General features: G+C 40.9%; 1 protein-coding gene across 2 annotated transcripts in view; it reads right to left on the bottom strand.

Moving 5' to 3' along the window:
- Window positions 1–18,461, bottom strand: part of SNTG1 (syntrophin gamma 1) — a 234,786-nt gene that overhangs the window by 76,580 nt on the left and 139,745 nt on the right. For both annotated transcript variants that reach the window (XM_081204738.1, XM_081204739.1), the window contains 2 exons: window positions 3,448–3,550; window positions 1,897–1,979 (listed from right to left, as the gene is read on the bottom strand). In XM_081204738.1, coding sequence (XP_081060864.1) covers window positions 1,897–1,979; window positions 3,448–3,550 — 186 coding nt within the window. The remainder of the gene's footprint in view (window positions 1–1,896; window positions 1,980–3,447; window positions 3,551–18,461) is intronic.

Here is an 18,461-nt window from a genome sequence, read left to right as displayed (position 1 = left end):
GTCCTCTTTCTCCCCATTTTATCGCGAAAACAACCCTGTGAGATAGGCTGAGAGTCTGTGGTTGGTCCAAGATCACTCAGTGAAAATCTTCCGAACTGGCTAGTTGCAAAATGCTCATCACTACAACAAGTGGGATATGTATAGCAGGAAAGGTTTTATTTTGTAAGGTTCTCTGGGAAGGGTAACATTAATCTCTACCTTCAATACAAAGAGAGAACTATATAGTATACCACATCCTGCAGGATGCTCGTAAGTGAAGCCATCAAATATAAGGAAGAAAGGGCTGGTTTTATTCAATGGGCACCATATACTCAAAAAGGAGAAAGTGAAGGGGTGTTTCTAGAGACACCAGTGTAATGAGCATTATATCTATATCCTTCCTAAGGAATTCAGCTGTTGAGGATAGACCTATCCTAGAATCTGCAATGAATAGAATAAGCCTTCACCATCGTTATTGCCAAAGGAAGTAAAGAAAAACAAACCACTCATGCAACAGAGCTCTGGCTCACATCACCGATAAAGGGAATAACTCTCATGCCCCTCTATCCAGAAGGTGCTTTTACCTTTCTTCATGTGTTCATTTCTATGGATATTATAGTGGCAAAAGAGGCAAACTTGTGGTAAGAAAAACAAGCACCCCAACAGGATAGGCTGACATTTAAAACAACATTTTATTTCAAACATTTTGAGGTCATGCAGACATGAAAGGGGGGAAATATTACAAGGGTTGTAAGAAACACTAATAGTGAAGTATTTGTAGCCTCCGCAGAAGCAAGAAGTGTCAAAATGTTCTTGATGGAATCTTTCTAGCTGGTTCCAGAGACAGGAGACTACAGAATAATGCTGCAACATTTCAGGTGTTTATTTGAGCCTCTGGGTCTGTCAGCACCTATGATGTATTGCTAAGTGATGTTCAAACAAAGAACAAAAAAGCTTCTTCCATGAGAGTCGGTGCTGATACCTTTTTTTACAACACACAAACTTACCTTTGTTTCCAATTTGTTTGGAAGTTTTTTGAAATCAGACCTTGTTCCGGTTTGGATGTAGTAGTAAAATTGAATTGTCCAGGGGAAAACATAATTAAAATTTAGTGTGGGTTCACTAAGATAATTTGAATTGCAAGCCAAAATAGCGATGAGCGAACACTCCTCCAACCCACATCCAATTTAGAATTAATTCTGAGGGGGAAAAGAAAGCCAAATAAATGCTGTATGTCCAAAATAAATTATTAGGTCCTGGCATTCTCCTAGTGACATAACAGAGAACACACTGGATGGGACCCCCACCATCATTTCACTCTGCGTTACTTTCTTTAAGAAAGTGACTGTACTCAGTATCCTATCCAGTTTGTGATGGGGCACAGGTAGGTAGCAATGCCAGTTTTAGTTACCTAGAAGTTCAGATGCTTCAGAAGCACTGCTCAGCGATGTGGTCAGTCCTTACTGAACCCACCACCACTGAGGGAACATGGACACTGGGGAAAACGTACTTAATGCGAAGAGGTTTGTGGCAGGTTCCAAGCTCTCTAGGTTTCCAGGTAATTTATGACAAAATCATACTGGGATCCATAGGTTCTTTATAGAATTTTTATTCCATTTTAATAAGACTTAAATGAAGCAAAAATAATGGAGTATCTAAATCCGCTTGTCAGTTGTGGTCTTTGTCTGATTTCATTTCATTACTAAACCAGGAGTTAGCACAAAGTTCCCCCACCTATAGCTGCGTAATGAGAAAAGGGTTTTTACAGTACACTTTGCTTCTATGGAGTCTACCTAACATTGAAACAGGTATATTCCCAGCATGCTCATAGATTGTGTAAACTTCTCAGTTAACAGTCATGTGTGGTAAATTTTCATATTTTTGGCAGCAAGGTAAAAAAACAACAACATTTCTTACCGTATTATTGGGATGGTAGTTAAGATGTAAACCACTATCACACAGAGGCGATGAAGTACCACTGCTTTGATCACTAGGAATGCCTAATAAAAACATAAATACATACAAAAGTGTATCACAGCTTACTGAACTACGCACACTTCATAATCAAAACTGACATTGGTTTTGTCATACAGTAGTTACAATTCAGCCACACATAGGGCTCTGCTGTTGCCTCTGCTACAGAGGGTGTTTTAATGTGTATTACAGGGATACTAAATGCATCAGCTCTCAAAAACCACCATGCATATGAAGATCATCAAAGATGACTGAAGGGATGGGGAGTTCTTTGCCATGCAAAGTAATCTTACAGACTTGTAATAACAAGATGTTTTCCCTATTTGAAAATTGCCATCAGGGTACAGATTTATAAATGTCAACACTGTTTTATGATCTGCATTATCTTTTACATTCTATTTCGATACACCACCCAGGTATTCTATGAAAGTAGAGCGATTTATAAATTCTGAAGCAAATAACTGTGGTGACCCTACATTACTTCACCACCCCCAAATAGTCTTCTGCCTGTAAAAAATAAAGTAGGTATGCAAATTCTACTGTGTACATGTAGTATTTTTGAAACTTGAAAGGAGTGAATTGTTTTGATAATATCAAATGAATATAAAATATCTTCATTAGTATGAATAAAGGAGAAACTGGTATAATGATAGAAATGAGAACACTTTCAACAAGTTAATCAACATTTGAAAATAAATGAATATAATGCAATGGGAATTATTTAATGGGTAGGAGGCTATTTGAATTCATTTCAGAAGCTTTTTTAAAACAATATTTTCCTTTTCTTAATTAAAAGGCTGAGGGAAACCCTGGTGATAATCTTCACAGGGCAACTATAGAACACAGACAGAGCCATCTCAGACTATGTACTAGTCCCTACAATTTATTAAAATTATAGAAGGAAGACAGCTGTCTCTCCATTTCTGCTATTTCCCAATAAGACTAATCAGTTTAAATGGTTGAACAAAAACAAAATACTGATCACTATGGACTCCATTAATCTTCACTTAAAGCAGAGCAATCTGTTCAAGCCCATGACTGCAATTTAAAATGAAAAGTCCTCAAGACAGATATATTCACTCTCAATTGCCAAGTTAGGGGGGAAATGCCAATCCTTCTCCAAATCTCTGCCATTATGTATTAATCTAGAAATGAAATGCAAATACTCTGGACAAATTATCGTTAAGTCAAATAACTTTAATAGCACTCAAAGCAAGTTGTAATCAGTTGAGAGCATAACATCATCTCTAAAGCAAAGGTTTAAAATGGAACACTCAAAATCAGCTCTAGGGAAAAACTCATACAATTCTCAGCAAAAATAAGCAAACAAAAACCAAACTATGATTTGTAAATTAAGAAAGGCAGGGCAATTCACAGAAGCAGGCTTAAAAAGTAGTAATTTGAAGTGGCTCTGGGGCTCCTATGATAGATTCAGACTTGGGTTTGTTTGGGTTGTGGTTGTTGTTGTTTATAAAAATAACAGTTAATACTTACATGCACAGTCTTCGTTGAGGGGCAGTTTGAGAAACGCAGGTGCTCTTTTGAGAAAGGATACAGTTAGGGTCACCTCTTCTCCAGCATTCCGAAGAACCTGGACCTGAGGATTAAAGATGTAGATGTAACACACACATACAAGCCAAAATTACATTCTACCCTTCACACACAATTGCACAGTTGCTTACTGTACAACACAAAAAGAAATGAACAATAAAAGCAAACGTGCATTTTTAAGCTTTAAGGTTATATTCTGGTTTCCTTAAAATTCTTCACAGACAAATTTCCCAATCCCTTCTCTTGTTTTACAAAAGGACTTCAGTGCACAGAGGTCTGGGGTAAGCATTTTGGTAAAAGTTGGGACTGAATCAGACATCTAGCAAAAGCTGAGCCTTATATTGCAAGAGTGAAGCCTGCAGATGGCCAGATGTTGGAACTATCACCAAGCAGAACACATAAGCCTCCCACCTGTGAGCAGAACTGCCTCTCTTATGAGAAAGCTGACTTTGGTGCAAAATCCAGCGAGAGGAGGGAATTCTGTGGATGCCAAAGCAGATGAACCCACAGCTGTACAGTCAATCACCCTTCAACCAGGAGACTCATGAGGTTGTGAAAAGTGCCTGCCTGGCCAGGCTAAACCTTGCACAGTTGTGATTAGCATTCTAGAACATGATTATTTCCAGGAGGAAGGAACGACGTTCCATTGAAATTGTGCAAGAGGGGCTTGGATAATATCATTTCCCCTCTGATCATAAAAGGACACCATGAGCAGTCTTCTTCTCCCTTTCTGCTTAAAACAAGGAAGTCTCATTGGATAATTCAGTATGAATTCAGTATGAAGACATCCCATGTAAAAAGATATAGTGCATGGGTAGCTAAACCTTTCTAATCTCACAGAAAAAAAACTCTAGTAAATAAAATTCTCTAGTAAATAAATGCATATTGGTGGAATCTGTCTGGTTTGCCTCTCACTTTGGACTAAAAAAACAACCCCTGAATTTTTCTTCGGTGATTTAAAAGAAATGTGTGCTTCCCCTTCTCTTCTGTTACATGAATTACCCAGAGTCACTTCATCCAGATTATCAAAACTGTTCTCACTAGTGTAACAGCCAGACCATCTATCAAGAACTGAATTGTCTGTCCCTGTGCTGCTCTCACAGATATGAGCAAATGTTTCACAGTAATTTGACACAGTGGAAGTCATGTAAACTTTGCTGAGCATCCCTTTCTGAAAGTGGGACACACTTGATCACAGAAAATATCAAAGATGATGCTACTTAGAAGGTTGTAGCGAGCAATGCACAACTGAAAGAAAAAGGTAGGGAAAAAGGTATCACCAGCAACATGCGGAAATTTAAGAGAAGACACCTATCTCACAAAACGTTAAGATGTACGGAAATGTTAAAATAGGTATACAAAACTGAGCTTCAATTTGTACTGTTAATAATCTTGCTATCTCACGTCCATTGAAAATGATCACCGAGTCCTTCAGGTTACAACATTAAAACTGTCCTATTCTAACCCAACACTTTAAACATTTTTGCTGCTGAATATATACATTCACATTCTATTTCATACATCTGCTAAAGCATACAGATGCCAGCGAAAGCTCGTTGCTCACTAATCGGACAGTCTCTTTAAAAAGTATACCACAGTAATGTTTATTTTTGCTGCTACAGACAATAAAAATATACTGCTTCACCATGTTGGTGCATATGGTGAAGAAAGGCACATTGGTGGTATTTTTTTGAAAAAGGCTGGTTGATGGAATGCATACCACTTTATGCATTGGGTTTCAGAACACAGGAACCTTTTAGACTCCTAGGAATCATGACCCCAGAGTCTAGCAATGACCAAAACACCAAATTAGGGGCTAAGGTGTCACTGGCAAAATCAGAGCTTACTGTTATAAAACTATGGGTTGCTAGTTGGATGGGAAGAATGTGATGTGGACAACATCCAAAAAAATCAAGGTACATGCAGGTTTTAATCCACTTTAATCCACTCCCACCATGGGAAGGAGTTATGGTGGACCCAGAAATATCTAGAGTAAATGTATTGGTCTATACTACTGACAGAAAGGTGCCCTTTGGCCCTGCAGAAGATCTGACCACTCCCCTTCCTCTTTATTCTCTCCATGATGCCCTCTTCTCCCTTTTGAAACAGACTTCATTTCTATCTTCTGGCTACATGTGGTTAAGATACTAAGATACAAACAGGCATGAGATTTCTCAAATACCTTAAAACACTGGAGCCACATATTTTAAGCAGCTCTTTAATATTCTAAATGTCATGCCCTTCAAAGCTGCTCCATATATTTTTAATAATTTAAATTTAAATTTTAAATCACAATCAAAGTTATGAGCTGATTTAAATATGGGATGCTTTTGTTATTGAAATTTGGTTAGAGAGACCTCAGAGAATGCACAAAAATAAGAATAAAAGCTTAATACTAAAAGACTAGAAATGTTACTATAGCTTTTTCAATATATCTTCTAAATAATGCTTGACATCATTAATAAATGTCAGCCAGAGATGCAGTGCTCTAATCGGGCATCTTACTTTACAGTATTTGTATTCTCAGGTCATTTGAATCTCTGAATTGCTGAACACTCTATATAGATTCCTCCATATCCCTCAGCATTGCAATAGTACAGTGGTGCCTCGCAAGACGAAATTAATTCATTCCGTGAGTTTTTTCGTCTAGCGAATTTTTCGTCTTGCGAAGCACGGCGTCGGAAAAGTTTTGGAAAAGCTTCAAAAATCGCCCAAAACCTCAAAAAAGGCTACCACACCGCGTTCTATGAGTTGCTCCTCGAAGTCAAGTTGCAACTGTATTAAGGGTGTTAAGAAAAAGGAAACAAACTTGCAAAAAACAAGCAAGCCCATAGGGAAATTCGTCTTGCGAAGCAGCTCAAAAACCACAAAACCCTTTCGTCTAGCGAGTTTTTCGTCTTGCGAGGCATTCGTCTTGCGGGGCACCACTGTAGTTTATTAGAAGTATTTTCAGACATGGCAGAAGACACAAAGCACTATGAATACAGTAGTCTAATTTCACATGTGTTGTGCAAAATACATTGTGGTTCAGCTCCTTAGAACTCAGTAATCTTATTTATGCTGAGCAGCCTTTTGTCTAACTCCAACAGCAAAAAGGATGGGGATGGTTATTCAGAAACTACTTGCATGAAGATAAAAACACGGTGGTTGAAAACTGACAGAAAGGGCTGACATGTGAGCTTTGTAATGTAACATAAAAAGGGAGGCATATTTTGTCCTAATGTTGTGGCCCAGTTCATACATATCTGAGCGAATGATGGGATTTATGTAGTGGAGGAATGAAGGCAACAACAGTTTTCAGCAAATCAGTCACATGCAACTCCTCTCTGCATTTCTTTTGGGGAAGGGGAATTGGAATTGCATTCACAAATGCTGCACCTGAGCCATTTCTCAGCCAGATGAAATACTTTTGCCTGCCCAGAAACATGAACCTATATTGGGTCACCAGCCCTACTCTACACAGCCGGCTTTGTAAGAATGTCAATAAGATGTGGCATAAGGGAGAGTGGAAGTGTCTGTGAGCTGGATTCATTATGTATTGCTAATCTAGAGAGAATAATTTTTTCAGATGGGTATGTCAAACACAGTCCCACACCGAACAACTCAGTGTCAGCGACTAATCTGTGTCCACAATGCCAGATGTGGGGAACTTTTGGCTCTCCAGATGTTGCTAAACAACAACTCATATCTGCCCCCAAAGCATGGTCAATGGCCAGTGATGATGGGAGTTGTTATTCAGTACATCTCCTTTCTATGTCCAACAGAAAAGTGTTTGTGCTGTTGTAATTTTGGCCACTGTTTCCAGATTTTATAGGAGAGATCCAAAGTATGGCTTAAGCTCTCAAAATATTTTTCTTTTATTTCTTTCAATAGCAGGCTTCCATTCTCTATCCCAAACTCCCCTCATGGAATGGGCAGGGCTGGCATGGTTGATTAGCAAACCCCTTTGGGGTAAGGAAATTGGTTTCTTTGTTCTTTGTATCTGACCTATGTGTGATCACACTTGAAAAATGAGCCTTAGTACATGTTACTGAACACACAGTGATGCTGGGCACACTCTTTTTAATATAGGATTTGTTAGACAGATTTATTTCTATTACCCAGCTTTATTTATAAATCACCCTTGAAAAATAATTTTAAATTCAGTTTTGCATACTAAAAATATTATTAGCAAAAGAAAGGTAACTAAATGGATAGAAGAAAATCTTTTAAAGAACTTGAATGAACTTTTGCAAGCTTTCCCCCCTACTAGCTGAGCTCTCCAGAACCTTGACAGTGGCATAAAACAAAATCCTTTGACAAATCTGTTTTTGAAGTAATGCTTTTGATCAATACTTGCAGCTCTCTCAGCTTAGTACGTAGGCTGCTCTGCCTCCAATCTCTGTTGAGAAAGATATTTTTGTACTGCAGCAAATGCTTTCTCTGACAAAATTAGTCTTGTCACCTGCAAACCATGTGAAAATTTCCTTTCTTGCCTGCTTCAGCCCATCCACATAATGATAGCCTTTCATACACAGATGAATAATTGCACTGCATCTGTGAGACATAACTTGTAAAACCTCTGAAAGTAGTTTTTGCTTTCTCCCATACAAGTTTTTTTGGGTTTTTTGCGTTCATCCATGCCACTGATTCAGCAATACAGGGAAACATATAAAAAACATTTTTGTCCCATCCCTATTTTGCAAAATCTGAAACCTATACTAAAATAGTAAGTGCCCAACAAGAGGAATAGATAGGCAATGAAATAAAGTCCTATATAATAGTTCAGCTTCCCCATTTCCCCTGAAATTATCTTTCATGGGCAGTGCAAACTGAAGTTAAGCCATGGGCAGGCTAGACACAACCTACAGGCCTTAATTTTTCTTCTCCATACCTTAAAAAAAAACATATACACAACAATATGTTTTTAAAAAACAGGTGTTAAGCCTGATTTAAGATTAGTATCCAGCACAGGTTACACACTCCATTGTTTCAATTGCATCTTCCCCAACCTGGTGCCCTGCAGATTTTTTTTCAACTATAACATTAATCAGCTCCAGCTGGTTTGGTCATGGGCTCCAGGGTATCGAAAATTGGTTTATAGGATACCTGCAGCTACTGAATCTTCTGTCATCTAATCTGTTCTTTCTCAGAAGCTTCTTGTGTCTCTATCTTATTCTCTAGACCTGAACTGAAAATAAGAACTTGCCCTCGGAGCTCTTTCTCATATTTGGATGACAGGAAACAGCCTTATACCAAGACAACCCATTTCCTGCTCTGACTGGCAGTGAGTCCACAGGTGTTTCAGGTAGGGTTTTCTTCCCCCAGGCCCACCTTGGAAATACCAAGGATTGAACATGGGACCTTCTGCCTGTAAAGGTTATTATGCTAGGCTATTGAGCTACAGCCCATCCCCACAGAGAGCTTCATAGATTTTTCTAAAAACAAAGGGCTCCCCTATTTTCTCCAAATACTTTGAGCAAGTGAGATGATTTTACATCTGTAGGTTGATAAACAACTCTAAAATGAAAAAAAAATACTGGGTCAGCATTCTAGCACAGTGCTGAAAAAAATGAAAGCAACTAGCTTAAATTGTTCAGGGTGTTCACTGATGAGCGTAACGGTGATGGTTTGAATGCATTGGAAACGATAATGCTTATCACAATTCATCTTTAATTTTGTCCCATTGCAGCTTTTACTTCACTTCCATTTCATATTCCTAATTAGGCAATAATCCCAGAGAAATCCATTCTTGCCTGTGGTTAATTGACATTCAGAGTACAACTTCTATTATAGCCATGGTTTTATAGCTGGAAATATCTGAATGGCTCTTTCTCCCTTGGACACGAATCTGCAATATCAACAACAAAAGAAACACTAAGATGATATTTAAAGTGTCACTGGCCTCGTTCACAAGTCAAGCTATGTCAAGCTATGGCTTAGGGCAAACATGCAAGTGTATGACCTTTGGAAGAGGAGATCACAGCAGCTTTGATCCTCCCCAGTTGTTCTGCTGCTAGTCTGCACTGACCTAAGCATAGTTTGCCTTAGCATGTCCTCAGAACTCAGGTCCATGATTTAGCTCTCCTGGGCAAACCACCAACTGTAAACCATAGGACAAGTCTTTGTTGCAGTTCAAGTTAACCTGAAAAGAGCTAAAGAACAAGCCCAGGCTTGCCAATCTCCCTTCTGGAAGCACCAGACACTTGTTTGGAAGAGCAAAGTGAAACACAAGATCACAGTTGTGTGGAAATTCTGTTTTGAACAGGCCATAACTAAATAGTATTGAAAAACAGAATCTGTTTTATTTGCTGTTAAGAGATGAAACTAAAAAGCTGCTAAACAAGTTTATGCAGAATGAGCAGCTTAGGGGAACAGAGATAAGAGGGAGCACTCTCTAAAGCAACATCCAAAGAAATGTAAAAAGAGAGATTTGGAGAGGGGAGCCCTCCATAGGCGCCGACTCCATGGGGCCTGAGGGGACCCGAGCCCCCTCAAAAATTCGTTTGGGGGGCTCTGCCCCCCCAATAATCTCGGGCGCCCCTCCAGCAGAGCACCGCCGCCAAGGAAGCCTGAGAGGGGAGGGGAGGAGTTTCTGGGGGGAGGGAGGGGAGAGATCAGATCGCATGGGGAGGGGCGGGGGGAAGAGGTCACCGAGAGCCACCTGAGCATCAGCCCGAGGGCAACAGCGCGGCGCTGAAATGGGATCCTCTGCTCACATGCCGAGGCACAATCGGGAAGGCGGAGCGTGGCTGGCTTTGCGCACCGAGAGAGGGGGAAGAGGGAAGAGGATCGTTCCAGCTGCGACTCCCATCGGAGGATACAGGCAACAGGATTGCAGCACCCTGGGGACGGACGAGGCTGATGCAAACTTTCTAGGGCTGGGTTGCGCGCGCTTTTGGAGAGTTGGTGCTTTCCTCGTGAAATGGAGGAAATAACGTCAGGTCGTCCTTTTTATTTTATTTTATTTTTTGCACAAAGAAAGCAAAATTTAGAAATACTTGCACAAAGATGCACAAACAAGCCACAATTCAGAGACGCTCGGTCAGATGTAAAATCGAGACAGCAACCTGGAAAAGAACTGCAGTTTGTGATCCGAGGGCTGAAGCGCAGGCAACTCTGGAGCTTTGCATCGCCCTGCTCGCAATAGTCCATATCGCGTGCCTTTCTTGTCCTTGTGACATCATCGCACACTTGTGGAAATGCACTCCCGAGGGAGCTGTAACCCCCGCCTCCTCCCCACCTGCTCCCTCGCCAGCCAGCCAGCCAGCCAGCAACCGCACGCCCTAGCCGGAGAGCCCCGGCCGTCCCCGTCGCACAATCGGCTGGATCTCCCTTCAGCAGGCCGTGCTCACAACTCGGCCCAGGGACCCCCCAGCAGCGGATCTCCGGCCCAGCTGAAGAATCCGGCAACAAGCCCCCTCCTCCCCAATCGCTCCACCGAAATATGCTCCAAAACCCCCCAGATAGGCTGCCGGCCGCCAAGTCTTGTGGCGCCCTGAGCAAGGGTCTCTCCCCAACACCGCCACCTCGAACTGCGTTCTCCCGGCTACCCGAGCGAACCAGCGGCAGGACCCCGGTATGGGCCCCCCCAATATTTTTTATAAGTCGGCGCCCCTGGAGCCCTCATGCTTAGAACAAGGAGAGAGAGAGAGAGAGAGAGAGAGAGAGAGAGAGAGCGCAACTTTGGAGTCAGGAAATTAGTGGAACATAAGGAAAGTGAACAGGATAAAGGACAAGGCCCTAGAAGCAGTCCAATGATGAGGGGTGTCTGTGCTCTTGCAGCAATTGTCCCACCCAATGTACTCTGAAGAAAAAGGATACAGACGTACCCTGTTTGTTGAACGGAATACATTCTGGAAGTCCATTCAACTTCCAAAAACATTCAATAAGCAAGGCACGGCTTCCAATTGGCTGCAGGAGCTTCCTGCACTCAATCGGAAACCGTGGAAGCCATGTCAGACATTCAGCTTCTGAAAAACGTTCTCAAACTGAAACACTCACTTCTGGGTTTGCGTCGTTTGGGAGCCAAAACGTTCAAGTTGTAAGGCATTTGGCTTCCAAGTTACTATTGGTGCTCTTAGGAGCCTCTGAGGGTGAGAAGTGGTGAATAACAAAGAGGATGGTACTGAACATCAGTGGAAACTGGGTCACAAGGAAAACAGATTGTTGCCTACCTTGCAAAACTACTACCTGATAATTATAGCTTTCCTTTTTCATGCTAGACTCAGAAGAGAGCAGGTCAAATATTTTTCCAATCATAGTTGACATAAAATGATAAAACTGTGATAAAACAAAATTGCCAAGTATCTATTTGCACTCTTCCACACTATTACAATTTGACCCTTCCTTTCAAAAGCCCCCCCAATCTTTTGAGAAAATAGGTACTTAGCAATACAGTTCAGAAAAACCATTATTAAAGTACATCTTGTTTACAATACACCACTAGGTCAATCATAATTTGGTCATTTAGTTGCTGGTAATTATTATAATTTGCTTATTGACATGAATTAGTGGGTGGAAAACTGCAGTTAGTACCAATCTTGCAATAATCACACAATACTGGCATTAGCTTTGCTCAGATAATATCCTACCCCCGCTACTTTTGGAATTATGCTCAAGGTGAAATCAGAAGTTGACTTCAGACTTAGGCACTCTGTTGACAAACACACCTATGGCTGTGAAAAAATGACAGGATGAATAAGGAGACTGAGTGCACATTTGAAATCAGGAGCTTTCTGCTACTCACTGCAATGCCTGCAGGGTGCAACAGCCCATAGAGTACATTCAGGAAGATCTGGGGCTTCGCAAGATTTTACCGGGCCTTACAATTGTTCAGACAGCCCAAAATCTAGAGCTACATATGGAAGGAAGCATATTCCTATGTTGTCTAGGTAACACATTCTCTCTTCCAGTGCTCAAAGGTAACAGCAGACAATGAATCTTCTACAGCACAGGACAAAGGAGAATGTGCCTCTGGCTAAGGAGTGTACTTCCTTTCTTAGCACACTTGAACAGTGACAGTTTTATTGTCGACCCACAAAGTACATTGCCAGAACAGAAGTGTTCCACCTAGTTGCCTGAACATCTTGGTAATTTTCACCCTCTTCACTGCATGGTCACAGGGTGGCATGATACTTCCATGGCTACATGATCACTGGCTAGTTAGGATCAGGCAGCAAGGGAGATGATAACATGATGCCTGAGGAGAAGGAAAATGATAGTCATAAAAGGAGGTGACATGACTTGGGGGCGGGGGGGGGGCATTTTGCCCCAAAGGTTTTTGCTGGTGATCATTTGGCTCAGTCCTCATCTTGGCAGTCTATCAACAACCTCTGCTAAGCAGTGGGTCTTAATTGTTTGTTTAATATGTCTGTTTTTAGTCTGCCCTTCATTCATTTTGTGATCCCAGAGTGTTCTGCAGCATAATGGGTTGCATCCAACTAAGTTTTACTCAAGCAGACTTATGCAAATTAATAGACCCAAGTTAGCTGTGTTCATTAATTTCAATGGGTCTACTCTGAGTAGCAGTATTGGCTACAAATCAGTTATGACAAGTACAGACAGGTAAAAACACAGTATTGAGAAGTTCAGTTGTACAGGAACCTAGAGCTGAAGTGATAACAATTATAATGCATTTTCATACCCTCCAACATTTCTCCGATGAAAATAGGGACGTCCCATTCCATAACGATAATTTTACTATTTATGCCACACACATCTGACTGCATTGCCCCAGCTCTCTGGGCAGATTCCAGCATATATAAAAACACAATAAAGCATTAAACATTAAAAAAACACCTTCCATATACAGGATTGCCTTCTGCTGGCTCGGGAGTCTGATAATGCCATACCCTCCAACATTTCTCCAATGAAAATAGGGACATTCTAAGGAAAAGTGGGACATTCCAGGATCAAATCAGAAACTGAGACAGCTTTTCTAAATCAGGGACATCCCTGGAAAACAGGGACAATCAGAGGGTCTGCAATTTTATCATTATCCACATAATACAAATATAAAATGTATATATTTATCTATGCTGGTGGTTAGTGTGTGGATATGTTAAATTTCCAATATGTTATCTAAGTCTGGCACACACAACAGATGGTGTTTGTACATACATAGATATTAATTCACTTATTACTTATCAGGGGTGTGTGATTCAGCTCATTCATGATTTGCCCAGATGCAGCTGAAACTTTAAAAATGTGGGATCCTTTTGGTTTGAGAGTAAAGTGGACCGACCAGTAGTACCCTCCACCCCTCTCACCTTCTCTCTCTCCCCACTTCTCTCTGGGCTGGCTCTGCCTTATAGCTTTACAAGAGACACATGCTCCGGAGATATGAAATACCGTATTTTTTGCTCTATAAGACTCACTTTTTCCCTCCTAAAAAGTAAGGGGAAATGTGTGTGCGTCTTATGGAGTGAATGCAGGCTGCGCAGCTATCCCAGAAGCCAGAACAGCAGGAGGGATTGCTGCTTTCACTGCGCAGCAATCCCTCTTGCTGTTCTGGCTTCTGAGATTCACAATTTATTTTTTTTCTTGTTTTCCTCCTCCAAAAACTAGGTGCGTCCTGTGGTCTGGTGCATCTTATAGAGCGAAAAATACGGTAATTCATGCCTCTGAATACCAATTGCTGGGAATCCCAAGTCAGTAAGAGTGCTATTCTGCTCCGGTCCAGTTTTGTGCTTCTCATAGGCATCTGGTTGGTTAGTCACTGTGAGAACAGGGTGCTGGACTAGATGGGCACTAGCCTGATCCAACAGGCTCTGACCCAAGCAGCCCTCCAGTACTGCTAAGTGGCCCAAACAAAGGGCTTTTGGAAACAGGTTTTGAGAACTTAGCCAATGGTTGAAGAAAGGCCAAACTTGTCCAAACCTATTTATTTTGCTCTTCTTATGCTATTTCTGCCTGCTTTTTCTGTCTAATAGGAAGTCTCTCTGTGGGTATCAGTTTTTCACTCATATTTTACAAAAGAGACTAGCTAAAGTGGTTGGTTAAATGCTTCCTTGAAAAAGGTCTATTTTAGGACTCGGTATCCAAGATTGCTTGTCTCAAAAATAGGCCAGTGGCAGCAATTAAAGGCCAAACTAGGCACAATGATTTTCATTTTAGTACTTAGCAGCTCCTAAAGGACTGCCTTGCTAACTGGGGGGAGTGATACTCTGAGAGATGATCTTAACCATTTCCTTCCATGCTCCTTCTGCAATCTAAATCCACTTCCCTCAAAAAGCCAAACCCTGTTGTTATCTCCACAGGGAGGGGAAAAAACCTTTACCAAAGTCTGTTAAATTGATGGCAGGGTAAAACTACATTGCACAATTTACAGGAGACAAGTCTCTTTTTTAAAAAAAGAATATTAAAGATTGTTTCACTGGGTGAACATACCCTCCAACATTTCTCCTATGAAAATAAGGACATCCCATTCTATAATAGTAATGTTACTATTTATACTCCACACATCTGATTGGATTGATCCAGCCTTCTGGGCAGATTACTACATATATAAAACATAATTAAACGTTGAACATTTTAAAAAATCTTCCTTATACAGGATTTCCTTCAGACAGCTTGGGGGTTAGGTAACTCCATAGCCTCCAACATTTCTCCCATGAAAATAGGGACATCCTAAGAAAAGTGGGAAATTCCGGGATCGAATCAGAAACCAGGAAAGCTTCTCTAAACCAGGTACATCCCTGGAAAATAGGGACAATTGTAGGATCTGGGTGAAGGCAGCAGAAGACCACTTCCACAAAATTCAGCCTCATGGGCTTGAGACCAGTTAACTTAGTGTGTTACCTTGCCCCACAGAAGCCTATTTGAAGGCTTCCATTTGTGTGACTTGCACTTTTACAAGTGCCACACAGTGTCTCTTCCACATTTGCCAGAGGTTCCAAAGTGCAGCACCTGCACTTTGGAATGCGCTGCCTATTGACATTAGGCAGGCCCCCTCAAAATTCTGTTTTAGACACCTGCTAATAACTTATTTCAGCAGTACCACCCAGATATATAATTAAGTTACCTATACCTGTTTTAAAAGTTTTAATGATTTTATTTTTGTATATTTGTGTGTGCGTGTGCATGTTTATATATAGATATACATACACACACTTGCTTTTATTTGTGATGGTTTTATGTATATTTGTTTTTAATTGGACACAGCTGTATTTTATCTCCAGTTTCATTTGTGCACCACTTTCTTCTTGTTGTTTTCTCAAAAGGTTTATAAATCTTCTAAATAAATGGTAAAGCAAAAGAAACCCCAATGAAATCCTAATAATAATAACACAATTAGCTGACATCAAGTCTGATTTGGCCCTAAGAAACAGTCTTTGCCTATAAGCAGCGCTTTTTTTTCCGAGAGAAAAATGTTTAGGGGTACTCTCATTTTCTTACTCATATTGAAATACTGCCCCTCAATGAGGCCAAACTTAGATTCACAAAATGTTTAGGGGCATGCATGCCCCTGTATACCCCCAGAAAGAAAGCACTGCCTATAAGTAAATATACTGTGTAGATGTGGACTGAGGGTTCTCTCTAAATGTGACAAGAAGTTTCAAGGCATTAGAAGGTTTTTTAAAAAAATAAAAAGAAGTCCACAAAACTTTGCATTTGATACTAATACAGCACATTAAAACACAGCATATTTTTGCATTGCCATCAATTTAACATACTTGGGGAAAGTTCATATTCTGTGAAGAACTAAAAACAACAGCTTGTGAAGCACTCCAAACAACAGCACTTTCCATTTTAACATACACTCATTAGATATGGGCCAAAGCTCTCTTGGACAGGGAAATTAAGACAGAGAGGCAATGAAATGACCTGCCTTTGCGTGCATCAAATATCTGTTTGCACCAGATTTATAATTAGGTTTTGTTTGTTTTTCTTTCATGCACTTTTCTTTGAACTCACAAACAGCAGAGCTCCGGGATAATACATGAAAGGGAGAAAAATGTGTTTGTTTCCCAGGAAGGAGGTGACTATGGCCACAGGCCAGCCTGTCTGTTGAGTCGCATGGTGCTTGTCTCAGGCACCAAGGAAGGTGGGAGTCGAGGAGTGACATGAACTCATTGTGGGAGGAAAAAAATTGTGGATCTGTATAACTTAAGAAAGATTTAAAACGTTGGTGTGTGTGTAATTCTATCCCTTCATGACTGAGCCACACAGCAAGATCTATCACAGCCTCTTTCAGCCCAAATACCGAAGATCTTTCTAACTGTAGATAATAACAAATGCATATGGGCCTTCTACAGAGAAATGATGGTTCTGCCACCACATCCTCTCCTTCTAGCACCACTTTTAAAATTCCCAGCTTTAATAGATAAACATAAATGACTAACTAGGGAAATGTCTTGCAACAATATTAGGGCAGCAGCTAGAAACAACTTATCTCCCCACTCCCCCAAGGCCAGGCCAGCCTGAGGAACCAGGTGCACAGGAAAGACAGATGGCCTGCTTCTAGAGGAGGGTAAGGTGTGATGGTCAGGCAACAGGAAAGGGACCACAGGCAGTGGCTCATCAAGGAATGCCAAAGCAAGGATTCCCCATTGGGAACATGAGATGGGAAATGGAGAAATCCAGCCCATTCAATGCCTGGCCTAAACATACATCCAATCCCCCACAATTCACGAGACAGTTTATTCCATTTTCCCATTGTTTTCCTAACTGTTTTTTTCTGCATTATATTTAAGCTTTGACAAGACTTAGATCAAGTTTAGCACTCATTTCTGTGTTCTTTGCAAATGGTGTCCCCCCCACCCCCCGGAAGCCAATAACACTGAAATGAGCACTAAAATATATTCTGCTACACTTCCAAAAGTGTTTTTTCTTGTGTGTGTTGCAGGAAAGCTCAGTTTAACGGTTAAAGGATATGTTGTGAGAATTGAATAAACTGTCGTGAATGCAGCCAGTGAAGAGCAAATGGGTCATTCAATGGATCCCAATTGATTTTGGGGTGAGCCTCTTTCTACTCACCTCTAAGCAGGCTGCTGCAATGTATACATACCAGATGTGAAACACTTGTGGCAAGCCAGAAGCAGCAAGTGATGGGAATCTGGGGCCAGGCACAGAGGTGAACAATCTGATGCCCACAGATTAGAGATGCCAGATGGGGGAGTGGGCATTTGGGCTGTGTAGGACATGAGCTCTGTAGCTCTGTAAGATAGAACAGGAATAGCTGCCTAGTTGAAGGCAGAAGAGAGAAGAAGAATAGCTCCGGGATCTGATAAGGACCACAGTGGAGGAGTGGAGGGCTCAATCATCATAATCTGTTTAGGGTGTCCTGTTCCTTGAATATTGCCACAGTCCTTTTACTGAAGTGCCCCTCTCAATTTTCTAAACACGTTTCTCGGTCCAGTCATTACTGATTCATTTATATCTGCTTTGTTTTGATTGTTGCAGGAGAAGAGTCATCTATAAAAGTATCCAGTCATGTATTACAGAGGGTTGGACTACATGATCCTCAGGGTCCCTTCCAACTCTACCATTCTATGATTCTATGGCTGAAGGTTTGCAAAGAAGTACCCACTTTACATCTATGCCTAAGGTTTTGGTTAAGCATTTGTCAGGTGCTAAAATATAAGCATGGCTGGCTGTGCAAATTATAACCGAAAAGAAATATTAATCCTAGAAAGCATAATCAGGTTAACAAGGGTGCCGGCATAATTTCACAAACATTTCATATCTTGCTTCATTGACTCTGAACACAAAACAATGACTTGCTAGCATAGCTATATGGCACTGCACTCAAAAATACAACCAAACCTTTTCCTGAAGCCCCAATATCTCATTTTGCTCCCACAGAGAGATTTTCTGCATTAGCTTAACTACTGACTAAAGTAATCTGATCACTGCTGGAACACCAAGGCTCGAAGACACAGTAAATAAAAATCTTAGTTTTAGTATACAGAAGCCTAGCAAAGGATTAAGCTGCTTTTGCAAACAAATCAGACTCTGAAAGTTGATGAGCCATA

The sequence above is a fragment of the Podarcis bocagei genome (assembly GCF_964188305.1).
Source record: "Podarcis bocagei genome assembly, chromosome: 8".
NCBI classification, from domain to species: Eukaryota; Metazoa; Chordata; class Lepidosauria; order Squamata; family Lacertidae; genus Podarcis; species Podarcis bocagei.
The sequence above is the reverse complement of the archived record's forward strand: the minus strand, read 5'-3'. Positions and strand labels throughout refer to the sequence as shown.